The 27324-nt window shown below is 35.5% G+C and overlaps 1 protein-coding gene across 8 annotated transcripts in view; it reads right to left on the bottom strand.

Annotated features, from left to right (window-relative positions):
• DMD (dystrophin) overlaps positions 1-27324 on the bottom strand; it is a 1145544-nt gene that overhangs the window by 790345 nt on the left and 327875 nt on the right. For all 8 annotated transcript variants that reach the window (XM_074858566.1, XM_074858564.1, XM_074858568.1 and 5 more), the window contains 5 exons: positions 24685-24835; positions 19033-19152; positions 8460-8561; positions 8253-8360; positions 265-444 (listed from right to left, as the gene is read on the bottom strand). In XM_074858566.1, coding sequence (XP_074714667.1) covers positions 265-444; positions 8253-8360; positions 8460-8561; positions 19033-19152; positions 24685-24835 — 661 coding nt within the window. The remainder of the gene's footprint in view (positions 1-264; positions 445-8252; positions 8361-8459; positions 8562-19032; positions 19153-24684; positions 24836-27324) is intronic.

The raw sequence follows: 27324 nt of genomic DNA, 5'->3' as shown, positions 1-27324 counted from the left end.
TGTATTATCCCTGAAAACATAGTTAACAACCCAATAAATTAATCAACATTATAAAGAGAGATCTAAAACTAAAGAGATAAACAAAATTCTTGAAAGTTATATTATAGCTGTATTACATTGTCCTAAAAATAAAATATGTCTTAAGCAATCATGCAGGGAAAAAAATTAAAAACAGTATGACAAACAGCACCAACAATACTTCAAACATTTGACTGGCAAAGGATTTGACTGTCACCCACTGACAAAACGTTGGTTTTAACAAACCTCTTTAGAATTGCTCTCCACCCTCTGCACAAGGCTATCCCAGCGCTGGGCAAAACTTTCAAGACGACTTTCTAGCTTTTGAGCCACTGCTTTATTTTTCACAGCTACAAGGAGGTCTTGGCTGAGCGACTTCAGCTTACCCATCATTTGCCTTTTCATTTCTAGATCTCCTTTCAGAATCTGTTAAACAAAGTAACAGGAGGAAGAACAGTAATTCATACACAAAAAACCCCAAACCCACAAACCCAACAAACTTAGAAGAAAAATCCTGAAGACAGCATGATAAAGAACTGAAAATGGGTAAGAGTATTTCATACAAACTCCTATACTTCCATGCTGTTGTTACTGTAAAAACTGCTGGCAGAGCTTACAGTGGAATGGACGCATTGCACTTCACAAAGCAATATAACATGACAGGTGGAGCAACTCCAGAAATCATAGCATGCCTCAGGTGGCAACATAAATCAAAAAGGTAACAGCTGCGTGACATTAATAACCTTAAAACTGCATTAATGTTAACAACTATATCAACATTTCAAACAATGCTTCTTTAAAGTTTTGTTTCACTTTGTCATATATTGCATATTAAAACTCACTGTGAAAAAAATATTTTCTAGAAAAATAATATTTGACCCCAAACCAAGATGAAAAATAAAAAAGAAAGCTCAGAGAAAAAAAGTTTGGTTTTGGCAGTATTGTAGAATCACGTATTTCTCATCTCCCTCAGATCTCGTCAGGCTCTGGTTACATGGTAGCAGCCTTCCATGGAATGGGAAAGCCTTGGGAACTCCAGGCTCTGCTGAGTGTGCCAAGGAAAGGGCCCTGCAGCTGGGAGCCTGGAAACTCCCACATACATCCTCTGTGCTCTGCAAGCTGTTGTAGAGCTTGAACACATGGATGCTAATGAAAAAGGAGAAATTGTCAGTCTTCAGACCTCTACTCCAGTAAACTGCCAAGGGAGCTTGAAATTCCTGAGATCTATACATGCAAACCTCTCTATGAAGCAGGCTCTTCACAAATCCAGGAGTCAACCATAGCTCCAATTCTCACCTGGGTTTGTTTTTTTAATGCCTCTACTGGTTTAATCCATTGATTGTCATAACTTAAGCATTCATTCTCAAAAAATGGACAAATTTTTAACTCTCTATGCAGCTGATGATTGAAATCTAACCCCCAGAGCATGAAAGGGATATTTAAACAAATATTTAGACAACAGAATTTAATTTCCTGTCACCATATCATGCAAAATTGTAATCTAAAATGCAGCTCAGTAAAAGAAAGATTTGTAGCATTTGTAATCGGTACTCTTTCCAGTCAGATGTGGTTTGAAACATCATAATTACTAATGTTAGATACAGTTAATATCAACATTTAAATTGACATGTCCCTGAGAAATAGCAGTTAACACACTTTAAGAATCTGTTTGCATTATAGCAGATCAAACAGAGGGAGCAGACTAGATGTAAAACAATTTACCATCTTAAAAATTCAAGGATTGTTATATTTGACATTTTTTCCCTACAGTGTCAGAAGAAGCTCCTGTCAAAGCCACCACATACACTGACTGAAACAATAAAAAATGGTACCCTGTGAAACATGATTAGTGAATTCTGAACAACAGTGTTTTATTTCCAGCCTCCACAGCTGACAACAACTGTATAATACACAAATGACTTCGGCATCAAACCCAGATACATGGAGCACAATCAGTAAGTGAAACACTAGAAAGAGAAGGATGCTAAAACTTTCTACGTCAAAGGTACCACTCACTACTACCTAAAATGCTTGTGTGATAGCTATGCTTAACTCATAAAAGCCTACTGGGGGATTCTGTTTTCACATTTTCTTAATGAAAACCAGTCAGTGTGCTACAGTAACCAATAATATGCTCCAGTTTAGGGGTTTTTTGGTACAAGAGTAGACCTAAAATCCTAATGAGCTAGCAACAAAACATGTAATTTACCAATCTGCAAGAGAATAAATGGTAGTTTGCTTCATGAAATTCATTCTCAAATAACTCAGTCATAACTTCTGTCAAATGCATACTGTAAACTCTAAACTAATATTTGAACATTATAAAGTGGTTTCCTTATTTGTTGGTAATGTGCTTCTACTAGTTGTTTTTTGTTTTCAAGGGTTTTTTTTATGATTGCTGGTTTTCTTTTCTTTTAACATCATCAAAAACTCTGATCATTGTAATATTCTAATTTGATCATTGTAATATTCTAATCAGCAACATCTGCTGTAAAGTAATTGTTCGGCTACTAAAAGATTTATTCCAGTAAAAAAATAGTGTAATATCTAATTTATCTCTTCTAATAAGTAAAGAAATTTGCATTAAGTGAAACAAGAGAAGATTTAACTCTATAGTAATGGAATATTTATTATAAATCTATAAACCTCAGTCTTGTATACCTTTGCAGTAGAACTCAACATGTTTTACAAAAAAGAACACCATCACCTTCATTTTACAGGCTGCAAAACTTAGGCACAGGACATGAAAACAACCTATCAAATCTGTGCCATAAATGACAGTAAAGCTTCACCTCAGTCTGTCCACTTATGTTCTACATTCTCAGTGCATCACATCCTCCATCTTAGTCCATGCTCTATGTCACCCTTTGCCTTGTGTAAGAATTCAGAGAAAATTATAGTGACTGAATAAATGGTAGGTGGAAAATTTAAAAAACCCCAGTTGTTTTAAGGAAATATTTTTAGAACTAGAGGAACTACCCATCAACATCAGGAAAAAAAAGAAGAATAGTCAGTATTAATATATGCACAAAGTCATAAAGCCTAAACACTTTTTCTGCCCTTTAGACTAAGCAGATCCTAGAAGAGAGTTAATGACAAAGATGATAAATTTTCACATACAAATACTGAATAAATCCTCTGAAACAAGACATTTGAGATATTAAACCACAAAAATTTCCTGCAAAAACCAGTTTTATCTGAACAAGAATTATTACAAATAGATATTATGGATACAGTATATAGATTAAGAACAAATCAAACTGACTTGGTATCAGTTAGAACTGGGTGAATTGCTACACTCACCAAAAATATATTTTACCCATTCATTTCAATAACAATGAAAACGTGACTGCTAAAGCTGAGGGGAGAAGAGGGACAGCCTCTGTACCAGGTTTACATGGCAAGATTCTGGCAGCAGGGGGGCTGCAAGGGTGGCTTCTGTGAGAAGACACCAGACTCTGCTCCCATGTGGGATAGAATCAGCTTCAGACAGTTCCAAAGCAGGCCCACCACTGCCCAAAGCTGAGCCCATCAGTGACTCCAGTGGCACCTCTGTGATAATATTGTTAAGAAATGGTAAAAAGTGCTGCACAGCAGCTGTGAAAGAGAGGAGTGAGAAAAATGTGAGAGAAACAGCCCTGCAGACACCAAGATCAGTGAAGGAGGGGGAGGAGGTGCTCCAGGCACTGGAGCAGAGATTCCCCTGCAGCCCGTGGTGAAGACCATGGCGGGGCAGGCTGTGCCCCTGCAGCCCATGGAGGTCCATGGTGGAGCAGATCTCCACCTGCAGCCCGTGGAGGACACCATGCCTGATCAGGTGGGTGCTTGAAGGAGGCTGTGACCTTGTGGAGACCCCATGCTGGAGCAGGCTCCTGGCAGGACCTCTGGCCCCATGGAGAGAAGCCCACGCAGGAGCAAGTTTTCTGGCAGGACTTGTGGCCCTATGGGGGCCCAGACTGAAGCAGTGTGTTCCTGAAGGACTGCACCCTGCGGAAGGGACAAACACTGGAGCAGTTTGTGAAGAACTGCAGCCCGTGGGAAGGATGCATGTTGTATTAGTTCATGAAAGACTGTCTCCTGTGGGTGGGACCCCTGACTGGAGAAGGGAAACCACATGAAGAGGAAGTTGCAGCAGAGACAACGTGTGATGAACTGACCGCAACCCCCATTCCCTTCGTCACTCAGGTGAAAGAGGTAGGACGGGAGTGAAGTTGAGCCTGGGAAGAAGGAAGGGGTGGGGGAAAGGTGTTTTAAGATTCTTCTTATTTCTCATTATACTACTCTGATTTGGATGGCAATAAATAAAATTAATCTTCCTCGAGTCTGTTTTGCCTGTGACAGCAACTGGTGAGTGATCTCCCTGTCCTCATCTTGCCCGATAAGCTTTTAATCTTATTTTCTGCCCCTGCCTTGCTGAGGAAGGGGAGTGAAAGAGTGGCACCTCATGGCCAGCCAAGGCTAACCCACCACAGCATCATAATCTTTGGGACATCCCGAATCTTCTGTTAGTTGGATTTCAAAACATTTTGTCTTCCACTCCCCAGAGTATTCTGACACCAAACTAAATATAAAAGTTTAATTTATATTGTTTTATTTAAAATGTTTTAACTTGCCTCCTTCTCCCAGTTTGGGAGAATCACATCTGAGAAAGAACCTACAGAGAACTAATATTTGTTAATAACGGTGAGCCTGCAGTCAAATCATTAGAAAGGAACAAATTATTGGGAAACACATGCTTGTTTATACTAAGTCAAATAATCAGAATTTGGGTTGCAAAAATGTTCTAGCAATCCTATAACAGGAATCCATGTATGGAGATTTTGGTTCAGGAACAATCTCAATCTTTCTGCTTACTCAAAATCTTTATTACTGTCTGAAAATATATTTATACCGACTACCAGTTTAACAAATGTTGGTAAATGAAAGTTTACTTTTAATCAGTAATAGTGCTTACTAGCAAAAATCCTTCCTTAACTGAAATTAACAGTTTATTTCATCCAACATGAGAACCATGAGATAAAATTACTGTGGAGAAAACACTGATGTATTTCTGCATCAGCAAGCAGTAGTTAAATCCTGATTTCTTCAGAAGTATCCTGATCTGCAAATATCCATGAAAGCTACCAGCTGCTCTTTCTTATTTTACCTTCTATCTGTTACTATGTGATGTAATGATTAATGTGCTATAAGAATCAATATTTTTTTTCATACTGTGAACAGCATCTCAACAGACCTATTTCACCTCAGTCACTTTAGAAGGCTTAGGACCCTGTAGGAGGATTGTCATAATGCTAAATGGTTTAATAAAATACCTTCAGAAATTTCCTTCTGGTTTAAGAGACTGAAATCTGGCTAAAGAACATGACCTTAATCTTGTCAAGTTGGGCATATAAGAGAGACAGGAAAAACAGGCTGGAAGCTTTTATGCCATATCATGATATCAAACCTAAAATTCTTAAGATCTAACAGGACAAACTAATACTGTAATTTCCTGCTGGAAATGATTAGACAACCAAGGGATGTAGCTACCATGTTGTTAAGAATATAAACATTTTTATATTGGTAAAAGAAGGTATATTTATTGCCTCACAGACTCACTTTTACAATTGTGGAACAAGCTGGCCTAATTACAAAAGCAATTTTTCATGACAGTTTTAACTTTACTATATCCGAACACATCTCTATGTCCAAAATAACTTATGTCAAAAGACAAGCATGATTTGCATGTTACAGTCAGGATACCATGATCCCATTTTTCCCTATTTCTTAAAGCCAGTCCAAGAGTGGAAAAATATATTCCCTGGCAAGAATTTTCATGTGGGTAATGCATTAATACAAATTCCCTGTGATTCAGGGAAGAGTAAAATAGTAAATCTTCATCCACAAAACTCCTGACAATTTGGCACTGTGTGAAGAGAAAAATACATACTCACTGGAATTTGGAGATGTCTGCTACTAGGTCTAAAACCCAATAGAGGAATTCCAAAAGTAGAAAATATTTTTCTGCTACAAATCAAAGAGACTAAAGAGGCAGTGTTTCTCCAGCATACCATAATTTTTTAAATATCTAAACTACTACATTATGGATCAGCTGTTTCTAAAAACACCAAAGTTATTCATGTGCAAAAAAAGATTAAGTTACTATTAATAAAACCCATCTGTTCTGTCAAGGATGACATGATTCTTGTTGAGGTTCAGGTGGATGGAAGAATCACTTATTTACTCTGGTGTTTAAACATTCAGTTTCATGAAAGACCACAATGCTTTCATTACAGTAGTGCTTAACAATTTAATCTGGCAACATAATTAACTTTGTAAGAGTGTGTCTGTATTTCATTAACTGAATTTATGAAAATACTACTAAAAGAAAGCATTTCCTTCTTAACATCATATTTCCAAGCAATTCTGAAAGATACACAAACTGGTCTTACCTTTTACACTTTCAAACCATTAATATCCTGCTACTTCACAGTTTGTGATAAACATTTCAATCCCCAGTTCCTATTTGTTCTAGCAACTTGCTGAAATCCACAAGTACTAATTTATTGAATAAATATGAATTTTTTGTCATAATTTTTTCTTCATGAAGGTACTCTAAAGCATCCTGAGTTGCCTCTAATTCATTATGCATTAATAAAAGCTTGGCTTGAAGTCAACTTCAAGATTTCTTACACGTTACACTACTAGAATTTCCAAGAAGCTGATACACTCAGACAACTGACTACATAAAAAGTTCCTTTCCTTTACAAAGAAGTTGACTTAATCCTAAATAATCAAAATCCAAGTCTGAACTTCTAAATATATGTTTCTATTATCCCCTAAAGAGTTACAGAGGTAAAAAATAAGGGGGGAGGAAAAAAAAAAAAAAGAAGTGTGGTAGTGTAATAATTACAATGTCTTAAGATTATGCTAACAATCATACTGTGGAGTCTTGAATTTTGGAAAAAAAAAGCCAACAAATATTAACTTATTAGTCATTCTATGAATCAGACTTTTATCCCTAATTCTGCACCAGCTACAAGGTAGTTATGAATTAAACAATCAAGCTGTAAGAATTTTATTTTTTTTAAAAAAAACTTTATATATTTGTTTATACGAGGATAAAATATAGTAAATTTTAAAAACAGCACAGTTACTTAAACTTCAGAAACATCATGGTATTTTTATTGACCAAAGGCCCAAATGTTTCTACTTTTAATACAGAAGTATGTGAAGGGCATCAGTTCTAAAATAATTTTTAAAAATCTAAGGTTGAGCCTACTGTATAACCAAATAATTAATAATAAATTGAGAATCACTCATGATTGAAAATCCTAGTATGTAAACCATACAAACAAGTCTTGAAATAATACCTAGGAAACTCCCCACCTCCCACCTATTTGACAAAACAAATAATAATAGTTCTGTTTAAATAGAAAATTACCAATGAAGTTCCTATTTACAGCAATAATAATTTACCTATTTTAACAAAAGCATGGACATGAATGTTTCCTTTCCTCTAAATGCATAAACAGTCATTATTACGTACAAAAATAGCACATACCATACCATTTTCTTTACAAAGGCCCTAACTGTATAAAACCATTTGCAAGTCTAGGCTGTGACAAGTTTTCCACCTCTACAGGAAGAGAATCTGTCTAGGCCAGTTAGACCTACATTCCCTCCATAAAGGTGACGTATAGTAGAGTATTTCCTGAAGAGTAAGGTAAAGACATGTTGAAAAGGGAGCATTTTATGCATGTAACTATATTCACAAAGTATTTGAGGTATAGTTGCAAAGTAATACTAAAGTCAGCATTTTGCAACTTTTGAGTCTTTAGCTTTTTCAAGTTCAAGGAATGTATAACAGGTTTTGCTGTATGATAAGTACTTACTCACATGCACGTCTTTGTACATATACGTGTATATTCAGTCTCACACACAATATTATCAATAGTATCAAGAAAGAAACTTTCAGTATAAAAGTATAGATATTTTTAAGACACCCAAATGCTATTTCAGTTCATAAACTTTTGACTGAAGAGACAACCAAGGAAAACATCTGTACGTATGGGTTCCTTTGTCAGCAAGGCCATGGACCAACCTATTCCATCTACGCAAGGCAATACCCATTCCCAAAGTATGAAACAGCTGTCCTGTTAAACCATATTGTCTGAGAGTGGGATGAAGCCACATGGACTCAGACTCCTGAATAAGGAAGTTGAACATAAAATAGGAGAAAGAAAAATACATACAGCTAATTTGCGTAGATTGGTCAGCATTTCATTTTGATCTTTAAAGCCAGTTGTATGAATCTTGCTCACAACATCCTCTTTCTCAGTAAGCCATGCATCAAAAAGGCACTGAAAGAAAATTGAAGAGAGTGAAAAGGTTTCTGTCAGGCTTTTCCTAGTGCAATTTTCTGAAGAACATTCTAATTTATAACTGCTAAAACTAGTCACCTGCTCTTCTGCAAAGTGCTGCCATTTACGAAGAATATCTTGCAGAAGGACCCATCGGTCTTCTGTCCATCTGCAGATGGCTGCCCACCGGTTTCCAAAGTGCTAGAAAGAAACACACACACAATTTCATCTGTTTACTTTTTTATTTTTCAAACAAGACAATCTGATTGTCCTATGGCATGACAAATTTTTGTGGAAACACTTTCCTAATTCACTTTTTACAGTCTTAAGTCCTTAGAATATGTTTCATGTCACCCTGAAATGGATCTTATCACCATCTGAAACGAAACCAAAATGGAGAGAATAGGAAAAGCAATAGAGCCAAAACCAGAGAATTTTAATACTAATCTACAGACACAGTTTTCTACTAAATCTCTGGTACTACGCTCTCAAAAAAACACCGTTTCAAAACTTTACAATGCCCAAAACATAACTAATTGAAACATAATTATGGCAGCCCAAAGATGTGATCAAAGCAAAGAACCGGTTTCTTAAGTTGCACTGCCAGTGCAGTTGATGTAAGTTCTTACCTCTTTTAAAATCATGCAGTGGAAAAAACCCCACCACCTTATAAACTAACACACCTGCACAAATCCCACTGAGGTTTCCCAGATATTTGAAGCATATGCTACTATATACATTTTAAAATTGCATAAAACACTACCTTGTTTTCTCTCCCTTATTCTAGTTGAAAACAAGCATTTCCTACTGCGTTTATTGAAAAATGCCTAAGATAGAGGATAAGACTTAATACTGCTGAGAAGGTGCGACATGCTGTAAAACCTTTATTGCAACAATTTACAACTATTTAATTACCCCTGAGCATCATATGCAAATTATTCAGCTGCTCCCAAATAAAAAAAACCCTTACAAAATCTGCAGGATATTCTATACTACTGCATTCTTAGTTTTTCATCTACCTCAAAAGCACATGTCTTGACAGCAGGAAAAATAGTTTCTTCCTTTTTTCATATTTATTTATTTACTTGATGGTTCTTATGGGTCCCTTATTACTTCAGATATTCTCCGATTCTGTATTTTTTATATTTACATATTTTTCATAGAGATTAAAATTTAATGTTAGCAAAAATGTAGCATTTAAATGTTGGATTTCTAAAACCAAGGGATTAAAATTCGAACTGTATTTTCTATCAGGTATGAAAGAATTTTATTTTGCACTGCCTAGGAAATTAAAGATAAAATTTCAGGAAGCCATTTGAATTCGTGGGTTTACTAATTTAGTGTCAAAGTAAGAAGTCAGCAGACCCCATGTTTTTCATTTAGTGAATGCTACCATAACAAATCTTGCAGACTAAACAGGCAGCTGTCATGCCACTGAGTTATGTCATATTAGATACTGGCTCAATTCAGAAAAATAAAAACTATCTCTAATCAACTACCATAATAATGCTAATTTAAAAACATGTCAATTTCTCACAGCTCAAATCTGTTACACAGTAATAGAGAGAAGTATTCCTTTTCAGACACTTACTGCATAAATACAAAGTAGGTTTTGAGGAAGTTGTCCTGTTTGCCTTTTTTTAGGCTTAATGTTAGGATCATAGCTTTGGTATATATTTATATATATTTGGTATATATTTTATATATATTATATATATAATTATATAATGAGTATTCGCTTTATTTTCTAATTAGATCTAGACAAAAACCAAGCAATTTTGCAAATCTAAGAATGTGATTTCTTTTCACATCAAAATCACATTTGGTGTTAGTGTTTCCTTGCCATAAAACACAATGTGATCAAAGATCACCAATTCAAGAAAACACCAAAAAGTTCAGGTTTTCAATGCGAATATTTCTGAAAGCTAATTTCAGTATTAACAGAAACAAACACTTACTGGTGAAACATTTATACTCTCAACTTATCAGGAAATAAAGTACAACATATTTTACCCATTCATTTTACCCACTCATCATTAAATAAAATCACCAAATTGTATGACACAGAACAGTGCAGAAAATTATTCACAGCCAGCTAATCCAAATCTTCATTTTTTTAAATTACTTTTTTCCTTTTATAAAAAAATCCACAATTTCATAAATAGTATTTATTAGACTCACAGGCCAAATACTATGTTTACCATAATGTGTACTCCCTAACAACTTTTCTGCAAAAATTATATTTTGACTAATTTCATTGATTTGGAAAACTAAAAATCTTAATATACAAAATTATGAATTATAATTAGTTTCATTTGTCCTGAATCTGATTACATTTCCAGTTAAGCTCATAACAGTTTCAACATGTCCATCCTCCTTTTTCTCCAAGCCCAGAAGACAACCTAACAGATCTGCAATATCTAGCACTTGTTCAGTTTTTTACATTCAATTGAACAATTTTTTTTTTTTTACCTTGAGTGCTTGCTAATTACTAGTTTGAAAATCATAACCATATCCTTCCTCACAGCTCAGATGCTTCTAATCTAAACCTTGGTCTGAGCCCTTCCTAATAATTCCCACAATTCAGGATAATTATTATTAGTTAACTACTCAAAACCACTGTACGTGATTCAATGAAGTCGTAAGAAGTGGTTTCTTGTTATTTTTTAATAAGGTCTAAGCCTAAGTACTACTTCTTCCCTATATGCCCTTTCTTTGCACTATCATAGGAGAAAAATCTCTTAATTTCTAAAATTATATATATACAGATGGTGAGGTGAATCACATTTGGTTGTTCTGGTGTCTGATTTACACTGAAGTTTATGGATACTAATTACGTACAGGATTTTAAATATACACTCACAGTTTCTACTGAAGGATTCATAATCATCCCAAAGTTAAGCAGCAAAGGTTTTAGCACCTCTCATTTAGATTAGTGTTCTTAGAAAAATCTTTTCATGACCAGATGTCTCTCCATTGGTAATGCAGGTGTTGATCAGAATAAATTATACTGCACAAATCTAACCGATAGTTTGCACCTGCCTGAAAGTTTGAATTCTCATACAAGTCAAATACAAGGTCTTTGACAAGAAAAACATTTTGTTCAAACAGGACCACAGGAATGAATGTGTTGTCCCTCAAACAGGGTTTGCAAAAGTCCATCTCACACATAGAGCCAAGAGACCAGTTTTATTCCATAGCTGTGCAAAGACAGGTGCTAGGTGGTAATTCCATAAAGTTAGCACCTCACACAGAAGAACTTCAAAGTATTTATACGCTCCAAGCTACATGATGACATATTTACTATAATGATTATTGGTTAGTTGCTTACTTATCACTTCTATCCCTCATTTGTAAATAACATGCACGCTTTAATTTAAAGTTACAGTGGGTTTTTAATTTCTGCACAAGCTCAAAGGGTGAGGGTCTCTATTCAGACAGGGGTCTTCGAAGCAGTGGGTGTAATTTTTACTATTATAATGACGATAGTTCTTCCAAAGGACACTCTAATCTCTAATCAAACTGATTTATGTTAAACAATTTTAATGAGCTGCCACATTCCAGGATGTTTCTCTTCTTCAAGGACGGTAGCTCCTGATTAGAATTTCCTTACTAATTATTGTTGACAGCTTGAAGAACAGACTGACCTAGCTGATACGTCCAATCTGTATTTGATGAGAAACATTTGTATGGACAATAATACATACTATGTGTCCTTGGGTGTGATAAAAAACATTTCTGTGGCCTGCAATGTGCGATGAGAAACAGTTGTCTGGCCTACAAATGGACTTTCATAGATTCTACATTTCTCTGAAGAAAATTTAATTCTTAAAGTGTGCAACACCATGAGTTATGCAAGTTCTTACATCTCCACCTTGCAAAGGGACTTATATAACGGATACTTACTTACATATACACACATGGATGCAGATGAAAACATGGAGTTGATGGAAACATACACTAATCTACACAAACAAATAACAAACTACTTATTACTAATTTAACAATAATGACTTAATTATTATTAAATAATCAATAATCAGTGAACTACATGGGTTGGATAATATATTTGAGATAAACTGAAAAATCATATTTAAATGGATTAGATCTTCTACTTCTCTTTTTAATCACTTCCAAAATATTAAAGATATAAATATTTCTTTTTTTAAACTCTTTTCAAGGACAAGTACCTAAACATTCTTTATTAGAACACAAAGCAAACTAAAATTAATTTGAGGTATACCAACCCATACAGTAGAGCACTAAATTAGATACTTGAAGTAGGAATATCTAGAAAATTTGGCCTGGTTTGAGCTATAGCCTCAGTCCTAGGATGATTAAATCTACACTTACATGGCTCCTTTTCTACCACTAACTGCAATTCAGCACAGTTCCATATGAGTACATAACTACCCATAAATCAAGTAATCGCACGTCATGAATATCCTGCTCATTGGTATACAACCATGATTTTCCTTGATGTCTATGATGGCAATAGCAACAGTCACTCACATAGATGTAGTGTCATGTATGTTCTCAGTTACTTAATTGCTCCATATGTATCAGCATATTGTATTTGCTTAAATTTAAGACATGATCATAGGTGAAGCCTCAAACTCATTTCCCTATCTTAATGTCTATGCTACTTTTCATATCAAATTTCTATTATAATGCATTCTTTTTATATTTTATAAAGCAGTAAATCTTATATTGATAAAAACTATTTTATAGAAATCCTCATACCTGAATAATTTTAAAATATCTCAATTCAAGCACTTGACATTTCTTAACAATCCTAACAAAGAACTACAATTTACTCTCAACATCTGCAGTAACATCTTTGTCAACTTGCCTTTATCACCAATACACTTGGAAAAATATTTGTTTTGCTCATCTAGAAAACAACAAAAACTCAAGAGTACAGGATCAAATGCCTCTGCATTTACTCTAAGAAATGCATTGATTTGCATACTAAAAAAGTTTTGCTGAGTCAATACAAAATACCATTTTCAGCATATGATTTCAAAGAGCCACAAAACCTACCTTTTTTCTTTTTTTTTTCTCAATAGGTTGAAAAGATGTTTTACTTTAATAAGTAAAATGACTAAGTAACTGCACTGATAAAAGGGTTGATACTGTGACCTTCCTTAAACCTGTTATTTCTCATGAGAGGTCATGACAACCATGACACCAAGATATACTGTTCAAGTCAGAAATGTAATGTCAGGACTGCCTATTTATAAAGGAGATACTGACTACTAAATCATATGGTGCTCAACTTCACCTTCTTATTCATATCAAATAGTGGTTGAGTCTGTAAGTATCCTGTGTGACTCCTGGGAATTCAGACTGCACCAAGGGGTTTATTCCATTTGTTTGGGAAAGAAAATCTCCAGAGAAACCAGCTGAATCCAGACTAAAACAGTAAAATGCCTTCATGGTCCCTTGCAATGCCTCTTTTCACAGCCCTAACTGGAATTTTCAGAGAAATCTGCATGTAAAAGAACCTTTTTTTTTTCTATTGAGAGAACTCTGAAAGAGTATTCTTTATGACTACAAAAAGCAGAAGATAAAATATCCCTAGTCTGCAAAAAGTAAGGAAACATGAAAACCGGAGAAAATGAGTAAAAGCAACACAACTCTTGGGAACACTGGAGTGAATGTATGAAAAATGAAATAATATGCCTCAAGTCTGCAACTAATAGAAAAACCTAAAATATGCTTTTCTAACAAGGTAAGGCTATCCACTCTTTCAAGTAATAATAAATAGTGGAAATATGCTTTTGGCTATATGCAAAATCAATTTTTTAAAAAAGTAGTATTTAGCACATTCATAGAATTTCTCTCATGTAGCAATAAGCAGTGTGTGTATTTCTAAAATGCTTTTGTTTTTGTTTGAAATGCAGTTGTTTGCTCCCAGACTGATGGTATCATTGGTATTAGTGAGACTTGGTGGAAGAAGTCCCATGATTGGAGTGCCGGGATGGAGAGCTACAGACTGTTCAGGAAGGACAGGCAGGGCAAGCAAGGTGGAGGTGTTGCACTATATTTAAGGGAGAGATTTGACTGCACAGCCTTTACAGTTAGTGATGATGTGGTTGAGAGCCTCTGGGTCAGGATTAGCATGATGGAAAACAAAGGAAATGTCATAGTGGGTGTCTAGTACCGATTGCCCAGCCAGGATGTAAGCACTGATGAGTTATTCTACAGGCAATTAGGAGAAATTTCTGGATTGGCAGCCCTTGTCTTTCTGGGAGATTTCAACTTCCCAGACATCAGCTGGGAATATTGCTGTGACAAGCAGATCTTGGAAACTCCAGTAGGAGATAACTTCTTGTCACAGTTACTCAGTGAGACAACTAGGAAAGATCCCCTCCTAGGCTTGTTATTTGTGAATAGAGAAGGACTCATGGGGGATGTGATGGTAGGTGGCTGTCTTGGCCACATGATCATGAAATGGTTGAGTTTAAAATTTGCAAGGTAATGAGAAAAAAGGACAGCAGAGTTGCTACCCTGGACTTCAGCAGAGCAAACTATAAGCTATCTGGAGAGCTATTTAGCAGAGTACCCTGGGAATCTGCTTTTGAGTGCTTCAGAGTCCATGAACGCTGGTCAGTCTTTAAGAACCAGCTTTTAGAAGCACAGAAGATGGCAATTCCACCGTGTCATAAATCCAGCTAGCAGGACAGACGACCAGCTTAACTGAATGGGGAACTCCTCATGGAGCTTAGGAGGAACTGTACGATCTCTGGAAGCAAGGTCAGGCTTCACAGAAAGAGTATAGAGCTGCGGTTCATTTATGCAGGAAGAAAACACAACATGGGGTCCTCCACGGGCTGCAGGTGGGCATCTGAACCACTGGTGACCTCCATGGGCTGCAGGGGCACGGGATGTAGGGGTGTGCCTGCTCTGGCACACGTCCCCATCCTCCTCCTTTCTTCCACTGACATTAGTGTTTACACAGGTATTTAACCTCACCACTCCTCCTCCTCTCTAGGTTCCCCTTCTTAAATATGTTATGACAGAAACACAGCCACTGTCACCAATTGGCTTGGCTTTGATCAGAGCCGGGGCTGACTTGGAGCCCTGGGACCTCGGAGCAGTTTCTCACAGGAGCCACCCCTGTAGCCCCTCCCCTGCTATGAAAACTCTGCCACACACAAACCCAACACAGCCTTACTCAGCAGCTGTCTTCTGGTAAATCTCTGTATTGAGCATAATGGGGGTATAGGAGTTATAAGTCTAAATAGTCAGTTCTCAGCAGCAGCATAAACAGATAGAGTCTCACAACATGTCATAAACTGTTATGTCAAGTACCCAATGTTATGTAAAAGTAGTTTTAATATTCACATTCACCTAGGCTAGCAGTAATCTTTCAGACTACCTTAGGGCAACAGCTGTTCATAAGAGAAGCACTGTAACTGTGTTTACTTTTATTTTTCTGAGCTTCTATAATGTTCATTTGAAGCCAGTATAGATTCTTGTCATCCTGTTGAGACTTAAAATCTTGAAATTACCTTTTTATGGCCTTTAAAATTGCTTTATGCAGATGCATGCATAAATATATGCATTAAGCACTATATACATATATATTTGTATATATGAAAATATTTCAAGAATCACCATCTCAAATTTTCAAAAAGGCAGGCATAACTGAACTGCACCTGCTTGGAAAATGCAGTCATGACTATTACATAGCAATAACCATTCACTTTCTTCCAAAGCTGATCCTGATGAGTATCTCACTCAGGCAGTCTTATTAAGCCCTTTTGTCTGACAGTACAAGCTCTTGTTTTGTTCTACTTTTAAAAGTCACGCTGGCAGATACATAACTAAGCTTTGAACTTTGCTCCATTGTGCTTTTTCTGAAATGCTCTAATGGTTGTGCCTGCCAACACATCGTATCTCCCATGCTTATACTCAGTTTGCAAGTGACATGAAAAAAAACTTTTAAAAATCAAACAATCTTTCTGTATGCTCAAAAAAGGAGATGTAACATTTTGCTAGGATAGTAACTGAACTATGGTAACTCAGTTCTCCTGGGCATAAAAGTATGAAAGTTTGCACACCTCCCAAATATCCTAAACCGCATAGCTTTATATATGTATTTTGTTTTTATTAACATCTCTAATACTGCTACATATTCTGTGACTTCCAGAGCAGTGGGATTACTGAACTTTTCTTTCAGGTTCTTTTCTAAAATGGTGTGATTCAAGGAGGGAACTGAACAGCAGCTGGACTGTTCCACATCACCCTGCACTCTGCTCACAGCATGCCACATGTGGTGGTATTCAAATTAAATTGATGTTCTTTTTCTTCCTGTAGGGAGTCTGTCTTTTACCCATGACCATATTTGGTGAGTCATCACTCCCTGTCCTTGTCTTGATGCCGGAGCCTTTTGTTGTATTTTTCTCCTCCCCATCCCACCAGCAGGGCAGGAGACAGCGAGTGGCTGTGTGGTGCTCAGTTGCCCTCTAGGCTTAAACCATGTCAATGGGTCAGCCACAGAAGTTGCAGGGGATAGAAATGGTACCTTTGCAACCAATGCAATAACAGGAGACAACAGCTGTATCACCTGATGTGCTCTTAATTGTTCAGATATCTTTCTGAAGATGCGAAAATGGATTAAATATCCAATAATCCACCAACCTTTCTTTTGTTTTTCACACTAGAAGTTGTGCATCTTCTAATTAATGATGTGCAGTAACTATCAAATATAATTAATAATTTTCCCTTTTCTTGTCATCATTTACCACAGGCCTCTTTGCAAGAACCTACTGTTTGCCAACTTGGAAAATATCCTGACTGAACCTTTTGCATTAATTTCTGTATTTCATTTCATTTTTCTTCCTCTTTCATTCAAGATATTTTCCTAGTTTAGTTTAGCTTCTGTAACCATGTGCTTGCAAGGGATCTGCTTTATTCCACTGAACAGAATACAAGGTGCTGGCAAAAAATTTTGGAAAGTTAAGACTGTCTTGATCAGATACACCACAGTTCTGACACTTAAGATGAATTTAAAATGTAGTAATATTTGACAGATCAGTAAAGACTGCATTGTTACCTCGCATGGATTGTGCTTCCTGGGTGACTAAGAAGTTGCAGTAAAGAAAACAGACTTATTTTTGAAGTGGCAGTGCTCAGCATCTTAGCCAAACATGTACTACCTACACTAAATTCCAGACTAATTACTGATTTACTGGTATTGCTACCCAAATTAGCTTGAATCAAGATAGCACACAGGTATCTCTCTGTGACACAGCTATACCTTCCAGCAAAATGTATTGATAGCTTCTCTAGAGAAACATTGGGCTTTAATGATTCAAAAATCAGAAACCTTTTTATTTTCCTGGGTAATGAAGCAAAATGAAAGAAAAGAACTTTCTCCTTTCTGAAAGAAAAAAATAAAAGGTATCTTGGCTTTAGTATTGCCATACTTCAGCAGTGACCTTGGAGATCTGACGACCCACACAGCAGTATCCTTCAATGTATCTCAACACTAATTATCCATTTAAGTTCATTCAGAAGTTACAGTAAGAGCACTGCAATATAAATTATATAGTAAAAACAACTTCTTAAAGATGTGTGTGAAATACTAAACTTTCTTATAATAAAAGCTAGTATTTGTTCAAATTTTTAGAACATCTTGGCTGCTAGCTTTTTCACAAATGTATCTCCAATGTGTCATTCTTTTAAGAATACTCAGCTGTATTTAGAGAATAGAATATATGGAAGTTTTTGTCTGTTGATTGTTTAGGCTTTGGATCAAAATGCAATTCAGGACAGGTTTGGATTGCAAGGCTGTTGCTGTTAACTTCTCCCAATTCTAGTACTCTAGAAAGCCTTGTCATGAGAATCCTAAATGATAAACCATTGTGAAAAACACATATACTGAAGTGGATATACACTGAAACAGAGAAATGAAACTAAGCACAGACTGAGGTGATTCCCTTCATTTCCAATGAGAAACTAACAGGAAAGAAATGATAACATTCCCCAAAAAAGTGTTTTAGAAAAAACAGCATGTTCTTAATATTTCTTGATAACCACTATTTGTCTACAAAAATATGATCCTGTACACATTCACTATTCGGTTTTGTTAATTTTTAAAAAGTCCTATTTCAATTTTGCAGGGCCAGCATTAAAAGACTCACATACTGGGCATTACTTAAAATGAATGTGCCTTTAAGCACTTGCCAGTGGATAATGACACTATGTTACTGTAACACCAAAATATACTACATATAGAAGAAGTTTCCTGTCAGAAAAAAAAATCCCCCATTCTCAATAACACACACTCTGCTGAGCTGTGTAGATTCTTACATGCAAAATCCTTCTTCTTAATTACAATAAAGAATCATGTTACTTCTGTCAGGAGTAATGAAATACAGTTAAGAATAAGACAAACAGCTGTCCTTGGACAGATAAACCAAGTTGATACTGAAGGAATCACAAAACAAAATGAAAGTTGCTCTCAGATATTTGTTTTTTCTCCAAAATACATGCATTTATCCATCTATACAAAAGTCACGTTCTACAAAACTATTTAAGATCATCCTCAGAAATATCTCCTGAGATAGCACCAAGTGCTACTACTAGCTGATCTTCAACCTCATTAATGCTTAATGCCACTGAGACCTTTTCCTCTGAGATGTAGAAGTTTAGTTGTTACCTGAAGCTGCTCTTCCAGTGCAGCAGTAGCTCTGTCTCCACTGTTTTCATCCACCACCACTACCATATGGGTTAGAGAATTCACCTTGACTTGTTCCTGTTCCAAATCTTCTTGAAATGCCTATAATTAAAGCATATGTGTTAGAAAATGTGTTCCAAATAAAGAATATGCTGTGTGTTTGGAGTCCCACCGACTAACCTGCATAAGTAACCAACTATGAGAACCTACCGCTGTCAGTACTAAATTAATTTAAACTTATTTTGTTACTTTACAATATATATGCTAACATAGGCATATTGGGCAGATTTCCATTCCTTTCACAAAAATAGCTTCCAGTTACTCACAAGTTCTAACTCCTGATACAATACTGCAGACTAAAAATTTGCCTTGAGAAGCATTTGCTGAGTTGATGTAGTTGACTTACAGACATCAATGTAGCACATATACATAGCAATAGCCTGCAAATTTTAAATAGCCACTGGATTAGAGTTTGAACTTCATATTAACATATTAAAATATCTTTATTTTGTCAAAGATATAAAAATATTAAAAATTACATAGTTTTTCATTAAACAACTGCATACTATCTTCAGCTTGGCACTCCTACAACATTAACAACATAGGATGAAACTGCTCAGGAGATAACTCAAGATTAGGAAACATATACAGCATCCTTGTTTCACTTATTGCAGAAACCAGGAGACAAAGTGTCACAGGCACTTCATGATTTCTGAATGGCTGAGGAAAAAACTTCCTTGACCTTTTAGCTTTGGTACCCAATTCCAGCTGCAAGCTGCAATAAAACTGAGGACAACCTTTGGCTGAGAAATAGTGAACTGCTAAAACTGAAGAAACTTCTCTCACATCTGCACAAATTGCTATTTGAATAATTCCTAACCCTGCTAAATTTCTACAGTTCTTCACATCTCTCTGACCTTTCACTAATTTCCCAGGCTTCACTTAATAGATCTAATCATCTGTTCCCTCCCTCCTCACTTCACAGAGAAGTGCAGTGGGAAGTCTAGACATATTCACTCTTCAGATGCTGGTTTACAACATATTCACTGTACACTTAACCTACATCACAGAAAAAAAAAAAAAAAATCTGAGGTACTCTAACACCTGAGTAACACTCCTTTGGTGGGTTTTAGTGTCTCCTCTTACCTTCCCTCCCCAACACCACCTTGCCACAGAAGATGAAATCCCTACTGTGCTAGAGTTTGTTAACAAATCCAAAACCAGCCCAGCTCCTGTCAGACACTGAACAGCCTTCCTTTGCTGAGATGCAGCGAGAGGACAGGTGACAAAGATGGAAAGAGAAGGAGCTAAATAAGTGTTGGTTCTGAAACTTTAAGCCACAGAGAAGGCAACATTCAATTTCTTCTCATAATTTTTGTTACCTATCTCCAGCTTTATATTAGTGCATTAACAACCAAATGTACATTTTTAACTCCCAATAGTTAACCACTGTTTTATATTGCTATGTCTGTGTTGTGTTTCTTAAAAAAAACTTGAAAGAACCTCTCATGCCACTTCCCTGAAAAAAACCACAATATCGAGGACCACATCCCACCTGACACTTTTTAGGTATCTATAGCTAGTCTCAAGTCAATGGAAGAATGTGGGAAACCAAAGTCCTAGATTGTGTCCTCAATACTTTAACAAAGTGTGTTCTAGTGATTAGTACATACATAGTACGATAATCACAGCCTGAAAAATAACATAGCTAACCACATACGCCTTGTCACATTGACTGTATTACAAACTATGTTGAATTTTACCATATCAATTTTTCTGCTGCTTTTTCGAGTAGAGTAATTCACTTAAGTATGAAGAACAAGCCCCTGCTGAAGATTAGGACACGCATTTTAAACCTCTTTGGTAAAACATCTTACTTTTATTTGAAAATTAAAAAATATAATGTGACTACAGGCAAAAATTCCTTACCCTAACATATCTCAGAATTTTAATTTCTCTGTGGGCATAGTCTGTGAGCCAATACATTTATAAGAGTCCTCCTTTTTCTGACTTTCATGACTGTGATTACCATTAGCTTCAGAGAGCTAGATTATAAATCAGCTCTCAAGGACTGTGAAGTACACCAAATTGTTAGAGCGATCCCTGGAATTCAGACTTCTCAACACTTTATGATCCAACACTTGATCAAGGAAGAGGAGGCAGAGCACTCATGGATCAGATGGTATAACACAGCTTGCTTCCCCCAGGTTCAGTCCCCTCTTTCAGCCATATGATAATAAATACATTGCTCTGTAAGCCTACAGCCAGGGAGAAGGTTACTTTTATTTACCGGGTATCTGGGAGATGGCATCCTAGAACAAAACCAGAGTTAGCAATACTCTTCAAGTGCAGGAGAGGAGGGGGCATTTTGGAAGTGGGAGTCTCACACACAGTATGAAAGACTTGGGAAGTCAGAAAACTGATGAAACCAGAAAGTTGAGTCATTTTCTAATTCCCAGACAGGTTTAATTTGTCCTGAGCTAAAGGGCTGTTCTTTATAATCCAAGTGTCTATTTTTACCATGAAATTCACTGGCAATAATCGTTTGTATACAGGAGCTTGTTGAAACAGGAATTTACTGAGGACAGTCTCAAGACTAAAGCACACACTGTTCAAATAATTTAAATTGAAGTTTCTAACAAGTTCTGAACTTGCAAAGATAGCAAATTTTCAGGGACTTAAATGTAAGATGGGTATAGATGTTGATGCATGAATATAGCAACAACAGAAACTCATAAAACTTCACAGTTCCTTTAATTCCTATCTATTAGATAACAATTTATGTGACTCTGACCTAATCTACTTCAAAGTGAATAAAAATACCTACCTAGGGCATCCAAGTATCCAAAGACAAATCCACCTCTGACATTTGAACAGTTAGGAAGTGTCTCAGTTTACCTTTGCACTGAAAAATCGTAACACTCAAAATTTTCCATGGTTTCCGACATTGTCATAAAAATAAAAAGGCTTAGCCTTCCACAAAAGCTAAATAACTAAGCAGCTTAGCCTTTTTTAGAAAGTCAATAAAACTATAAAATCTACTAACTATAAATTGCATCGTAATGATGTGGAATAATAAAAATCAGTTCAATTAAAAGCATATATTTGCTTAATTTAAAAATTTTAATATAGTATTCTGCTTAGACAGCTCAATAACCCTCAGGTTTTTCTTGAAAATCAGATTTCTCCCTTTATAAAATTATAAAGAAGGGATACCTGCAACAGCAGACAAAATAAATAAAATACTGCTGCGAAGACCCATAGTTCTTCACTGAAATGTTTGACTGTTACTCCAAAATATATTGACTATGCCAGATTTCTTACGAGAACCGTGTACCTTGTTAATGACATAACATCTTCTAGAGTTCACCTCTATTTCAGTTTGCTCAGAAAACTTTCTGTACTATCAAGGTATTAACCTCATATACTACTGAATTTAGTAGCATGCTGGAAAGAATGCTATGTGCTTTCTCTGGTGTCAGTGATGGGTGCCATTCCCAATACACATTACTAACGATTTTTTTTTTTTTTTTGTTATAGGACACAGCAGAGAAATTGAAGTGTTAGTCACAAGAACTTAAGACCAATATTTTGAGACATCATTGAGAAATAGTAGAATAAAAGAAATCAGATGTATGAAAGTTGTAAGTCAAAAGGGGATAAATAACATGAAATAAATAATGAAAAGTAGTCACTAATAAACAGATGAAGAGAGAAAGTCAAAATGATAAAGGTAGAGAGGAGAGGGAGACTGGATGACAACAAACCAAACCTATCATCTTTCCTGAATTCTGTTTAATTTGAAGATATCATTACCTTTTATATCCTCTAACTTCTTGTTCCTTCCATCAATTTATACAACATTGTTTCTGAGATGTTCATTCATGTGAGACTAAGAAAAATTATGGGGGGCTGTTGATATTTGTTTTTTTGTTTGCTTATTTAATAATAAATCAGTAACTATGCTATTAAAATTCCATTGTTTTAACACTTGGTATAGAAGGTAGCTTTGCTGCATACAATATATAATAAAATTATCTGAAACTTTCACACAATACTTGAAAGAATGGAAAACATCTTATTCTTTGACTTATAAGACAAACTATACATGAATTGAACTTTAATTGAAGTTAAAACCAAAACATTTTCTTTCTACCTCATTAGCTAAATTGTTTCTTGTACAGAAAATAGATCTGAAAAGTAATACACATAAATAAATAATGTTGACTAACTCATCACACCAATAATAAAGAACTAGTATGTGGGAGAGATAGATCTCTGCATGTCTTCACTCTGAATGTTCAAATACAAGCTAAACACCCATTTTTTTTCAATATTAGAAAGAAACAGCATAAAGAGAATACATAGATAAAAGGAATATATTTTACATCAGTATTCAAATACAAAATGCACAGAAATAGGAACAAAGTTATTCAGTCTCAGTACTCATGTATTCAAAATCTTTCATGTTTCTTTTTCTAATTACCATTTCATAATTACCTGCTGTCTTTTTCTTTAAACGAAAATTTAATGTCAGAATATATGTTTATCTAGCAAACCCTCATTCTGAAATGCATTGTCTCCTCACAGGGCAAATAGCAGCAGTAGGCATAGAATTTGTATTCTTCTTCAGTAGCACTCCTTAATCAGAATGCAGAAAAATAATCTTTAACACATAAGTGGATTATGCAGTCTTTTGCGGTTTTTGACCTCTTTTTAAAGAAACTGTAAAAGCTGGTTTCAGTTTGGATTGTTTTTTGGGATGATCTGCCCTCTAGAACCTGGACTAGCACTGACACAAGCCATCAAGCATCAAATGTTAAAATCTTTGAAGATACGATGGATCTGAACTGCTTTGAACCACTGATGTAGAAATAGTAACAGGTTATCATAGTAAATCTCCATGACCTCACAAGTCATCTGTGTTTTCTACACTTTCCTGTGTCTCCCTGCCATCACCACCATGTGTCATGGATACATATATATATTTTAAAATCTAAATTAATATGAAACCAGACAATTTAATCCAGTAAATGAAACAAAGCTATTACACAAATTATACAGTCTCTTTTATTTTTTTTTCTTCCAATTAAAGAATTAACCTCATGGAATGTGGAAAAAAAATAGTCAAATTCTCTCTTACACTCAATTTATTAGTTTATTTTTCATTAATTAAATACATTACTCAAGAGTACTTTCTACAGTTAGAAACTAGGGTCCATTTTATAGCGTTGTACAGTTACATATTCAGAGTCCCAGGAGTCCTAACAATATTATGCAGTCTAACTATGACTACTGCATCATTGTTACTACAGCATGCAAGGAAAAAAATACAACATGCAAAAAGAAGAAAACACATGTATTAAAAAATCTGATATGTTCTTATTGTACTGTGTAACAAAAGAATGTTACAGTTGCCTCGTATATTCTAGTCTATTGTTTATATTTTAAAAGGAAGTTGTTGGGTTTTTTTTATATCAGGAGCTCTATGGAAACTTGTTAATTGTATAAAACATTCAACATTGAACCAACAGTCCATATTAGTTTGCCATGTTCTAATGGCAGGAGTAGAGCTTTTAAAATATCAAAACCTCAATTTGGTTTTTATGCCTTTGGAAGCATACCATAGCATACCTTATGCTCTTCTACTTGACGCTTTAGGTCCTCTAGATCTGGACCCAAGGGCTCCAAATCGATTTTCTTTGTCCTTTCCTCTGTTTTTGTCAGCCAGTCAGCTAACTGGGCTAGCTGCTGATTCTGCAGATCCATTAGGATTTTATGTAAACTGTAAAACAAAGAAATAATAATTTCAATTTATACATGAAAGAAAACAACAGGCAGAAATATCTGCCTTGTATACGCTTAACTGATTTTTATAAGGCTACATCACAAGCTAGAATAAAAAAAACCCCATATACTTTCAAACACGTAACTGAAAATTTGTTGAAACAGTTTTGAATTAGGCAAAATGTTTTGAAACTTTTTTTTTAGAACCTGAGTACTGCATATAATATATGGTCTGTTAAAATTTTGGCCTCCAGTTGCACTTCTATTAGAGCTGTTTGGAACTTCAGAATTTCAACTATCTGGTTTCTTAAAGCTTGTAATATATACTACAAATACTCTGAAAAGTGCTCAGACAGCTGTACTTACCAGGCTGCCTCAAATTTAAGATATTAAACAGAAGAGAAGACATTATTAATTTTTCAGTTATTCAGTGGAGAATGCTCTGAAGAATTAAACAGGAAATACTTCAGTTTTGCCTAAACAAAGTATTTTGACAGCTCCAAAATTATCTGTCCAGAAATCCATTACAAATCCTTTACTTATACTTGTCATCTTTAGAAATTCTCTGAACTTTCCTAAACAAAATCTTCACCTTATCAAAAGTATTTTTAAAATAACATGTAAACTATTGCTGAGTGATGGAATTACAAGTAGTTATTTGTATTACCCACCTTTCACATAAAATACAATTTTTAACTTAGATTTGACAGACCAAAGTTACTGTCCTCAGTCACACTGAGCTTGGTGAATCCATTGTACATTATAGTGTGTTACTTGCATCTCAAGCACAACTCTTGCAGCAAAAAGTTAGTCAGCTACTTTCAGAACCCAACTTGGAGATTTGAAAATATGAATTGAACTTTCAGACTAGAGAAAACTGCTAAGACTAAGAAAGCATAGCCTACTCTACTCCACTTGTTTCTCAGTTGGCTTCTTGAAAATGTAGCCTAAATTCGAAACCTATTGCAAATTTTGTCTCTCTGTGACCAAGAGCACCTAGAACTGCCCAACTTGACACTGACGTTTCCTCCCGTGAGGATATTTTAAATGAACAAAAGATAAGTACGTTTTCTCCCACAGCACCTGCAGAACTGCAAACTGGCAGAAGTGCGATGTGAGCACACTGCTCCAGAGAAGTGCGAGACATCTTGCCCGTGACTAGTTACACAACTTAAATGCCCACACAAATCCAAACATGAAGCTTTACCCTATGACTTGGGTATTTTAATCATAAAAACAGCTGTTAGGAAAAAAAAAGCTGTTTGTATTTTTTTTTCTTTAGGGCAGCCAACAAAGCTAATAATTTATCTCAGGATTATCACTTGCATCTGGATAGATGAAAAAAAGTAATTGGCTGAGCACTTCTGAAATGGAAATAATCGAGTTTTAGTAATAACTATGGGAAGATGAGTCAACCAGAGTGTCTTGAAACAGGAGTGGTAAAGCGAGAACATGTGAAAGGCAGTCTGTGAAACAGAGTGCAAGCGATGATCAAAGGAATCCTGAGGAGCATGTGGACATGAAGCATACCTTCTAATGCAGAGCAGCGGATACAGAAAAAAGGAGAAACTGCAGGCAAACACCAAGATGAGACAACTTTATGGCAATAAAGACTTTAAAATTTGCAAACAAATTTTAAACAATTGGACGTTTCTTTCGAAATAAGGTTTTAGTTTCACCTGCTTCTTGAACGGTACCTCACTGGTCCCAGATGGCACTGGGATAGTATCGGGTGTTGCACTTGGAGCTCTGTGAAGCTATGTTACTTTCCAGAAACAGTAATAATTTTTAAAGGCTCCAGTTGGAAGCTCTTGGAAGTAAATGACCAAAGAAAACAAACCACAGTAACAACTATAAGCAGGAACTGAAACTTCAAGAGAATACGAGATACTGAATTAAAAAAAAAAAATCTTTCAAGAAATGGGAAGGGCTCCATTAATCCGAATCTCTACATTGTAGATATCAAACAGTACTGTTTTTCTGAATTACCTCTCTCAAGATTTTTTTCTAAGAACTGAGTGTCATGTATCTTTGTGATGCACTATGATTTCAGGTTGTTTCACTGAAACTGATGTGTTAATTACTGATCAAAATGACCAGAAGATACATGTAGTATCTTTTCCACTCTAATCTCTTTCTTTACGGATTGAGTACAGGCAGCTGACACCCTGCTTATTATAATCCATGGCTCACAAGGGATGAACTATCTCAGATCTAAATCAGTCCTTCTTCACTTTACAGTGTGTATTTTATTGTCTTACTTGATGTTCTACACTAAGTTATTATAAATATTAAATACAATGCTTCATCCTAGTGATATCTTTTTAGCAATAAATGAAATAAATGGTATAGAAAACCTGTTAAAGAGAATTTGATTTAAGAAAACCAAGATATGATGAAATACTTATTATATAGAATATTTACATACTGAAGCAAGAAACATAAACTTGAAAATTAAATAGTCACAGCAGATAATTTAATCACAGT

This window comes from Strix uralensis, chromosome 2 (assembly GCF_047716275.1).
Source record: "Strix uralensis isolate ZFMK-TIS-50842 chromosome 2, bStrUra1, whole genome shotgun sequence".
In the NCBI taxonomy this organism is placed as follows: Eukaryota; Metazoa; Chordata; class Aves; order Strigiformes; family Strigidae; genus Strix; species Strix uralensis.
This window is presented reverse-complemented; position numbering and strand designations above follow the sequence as displayed.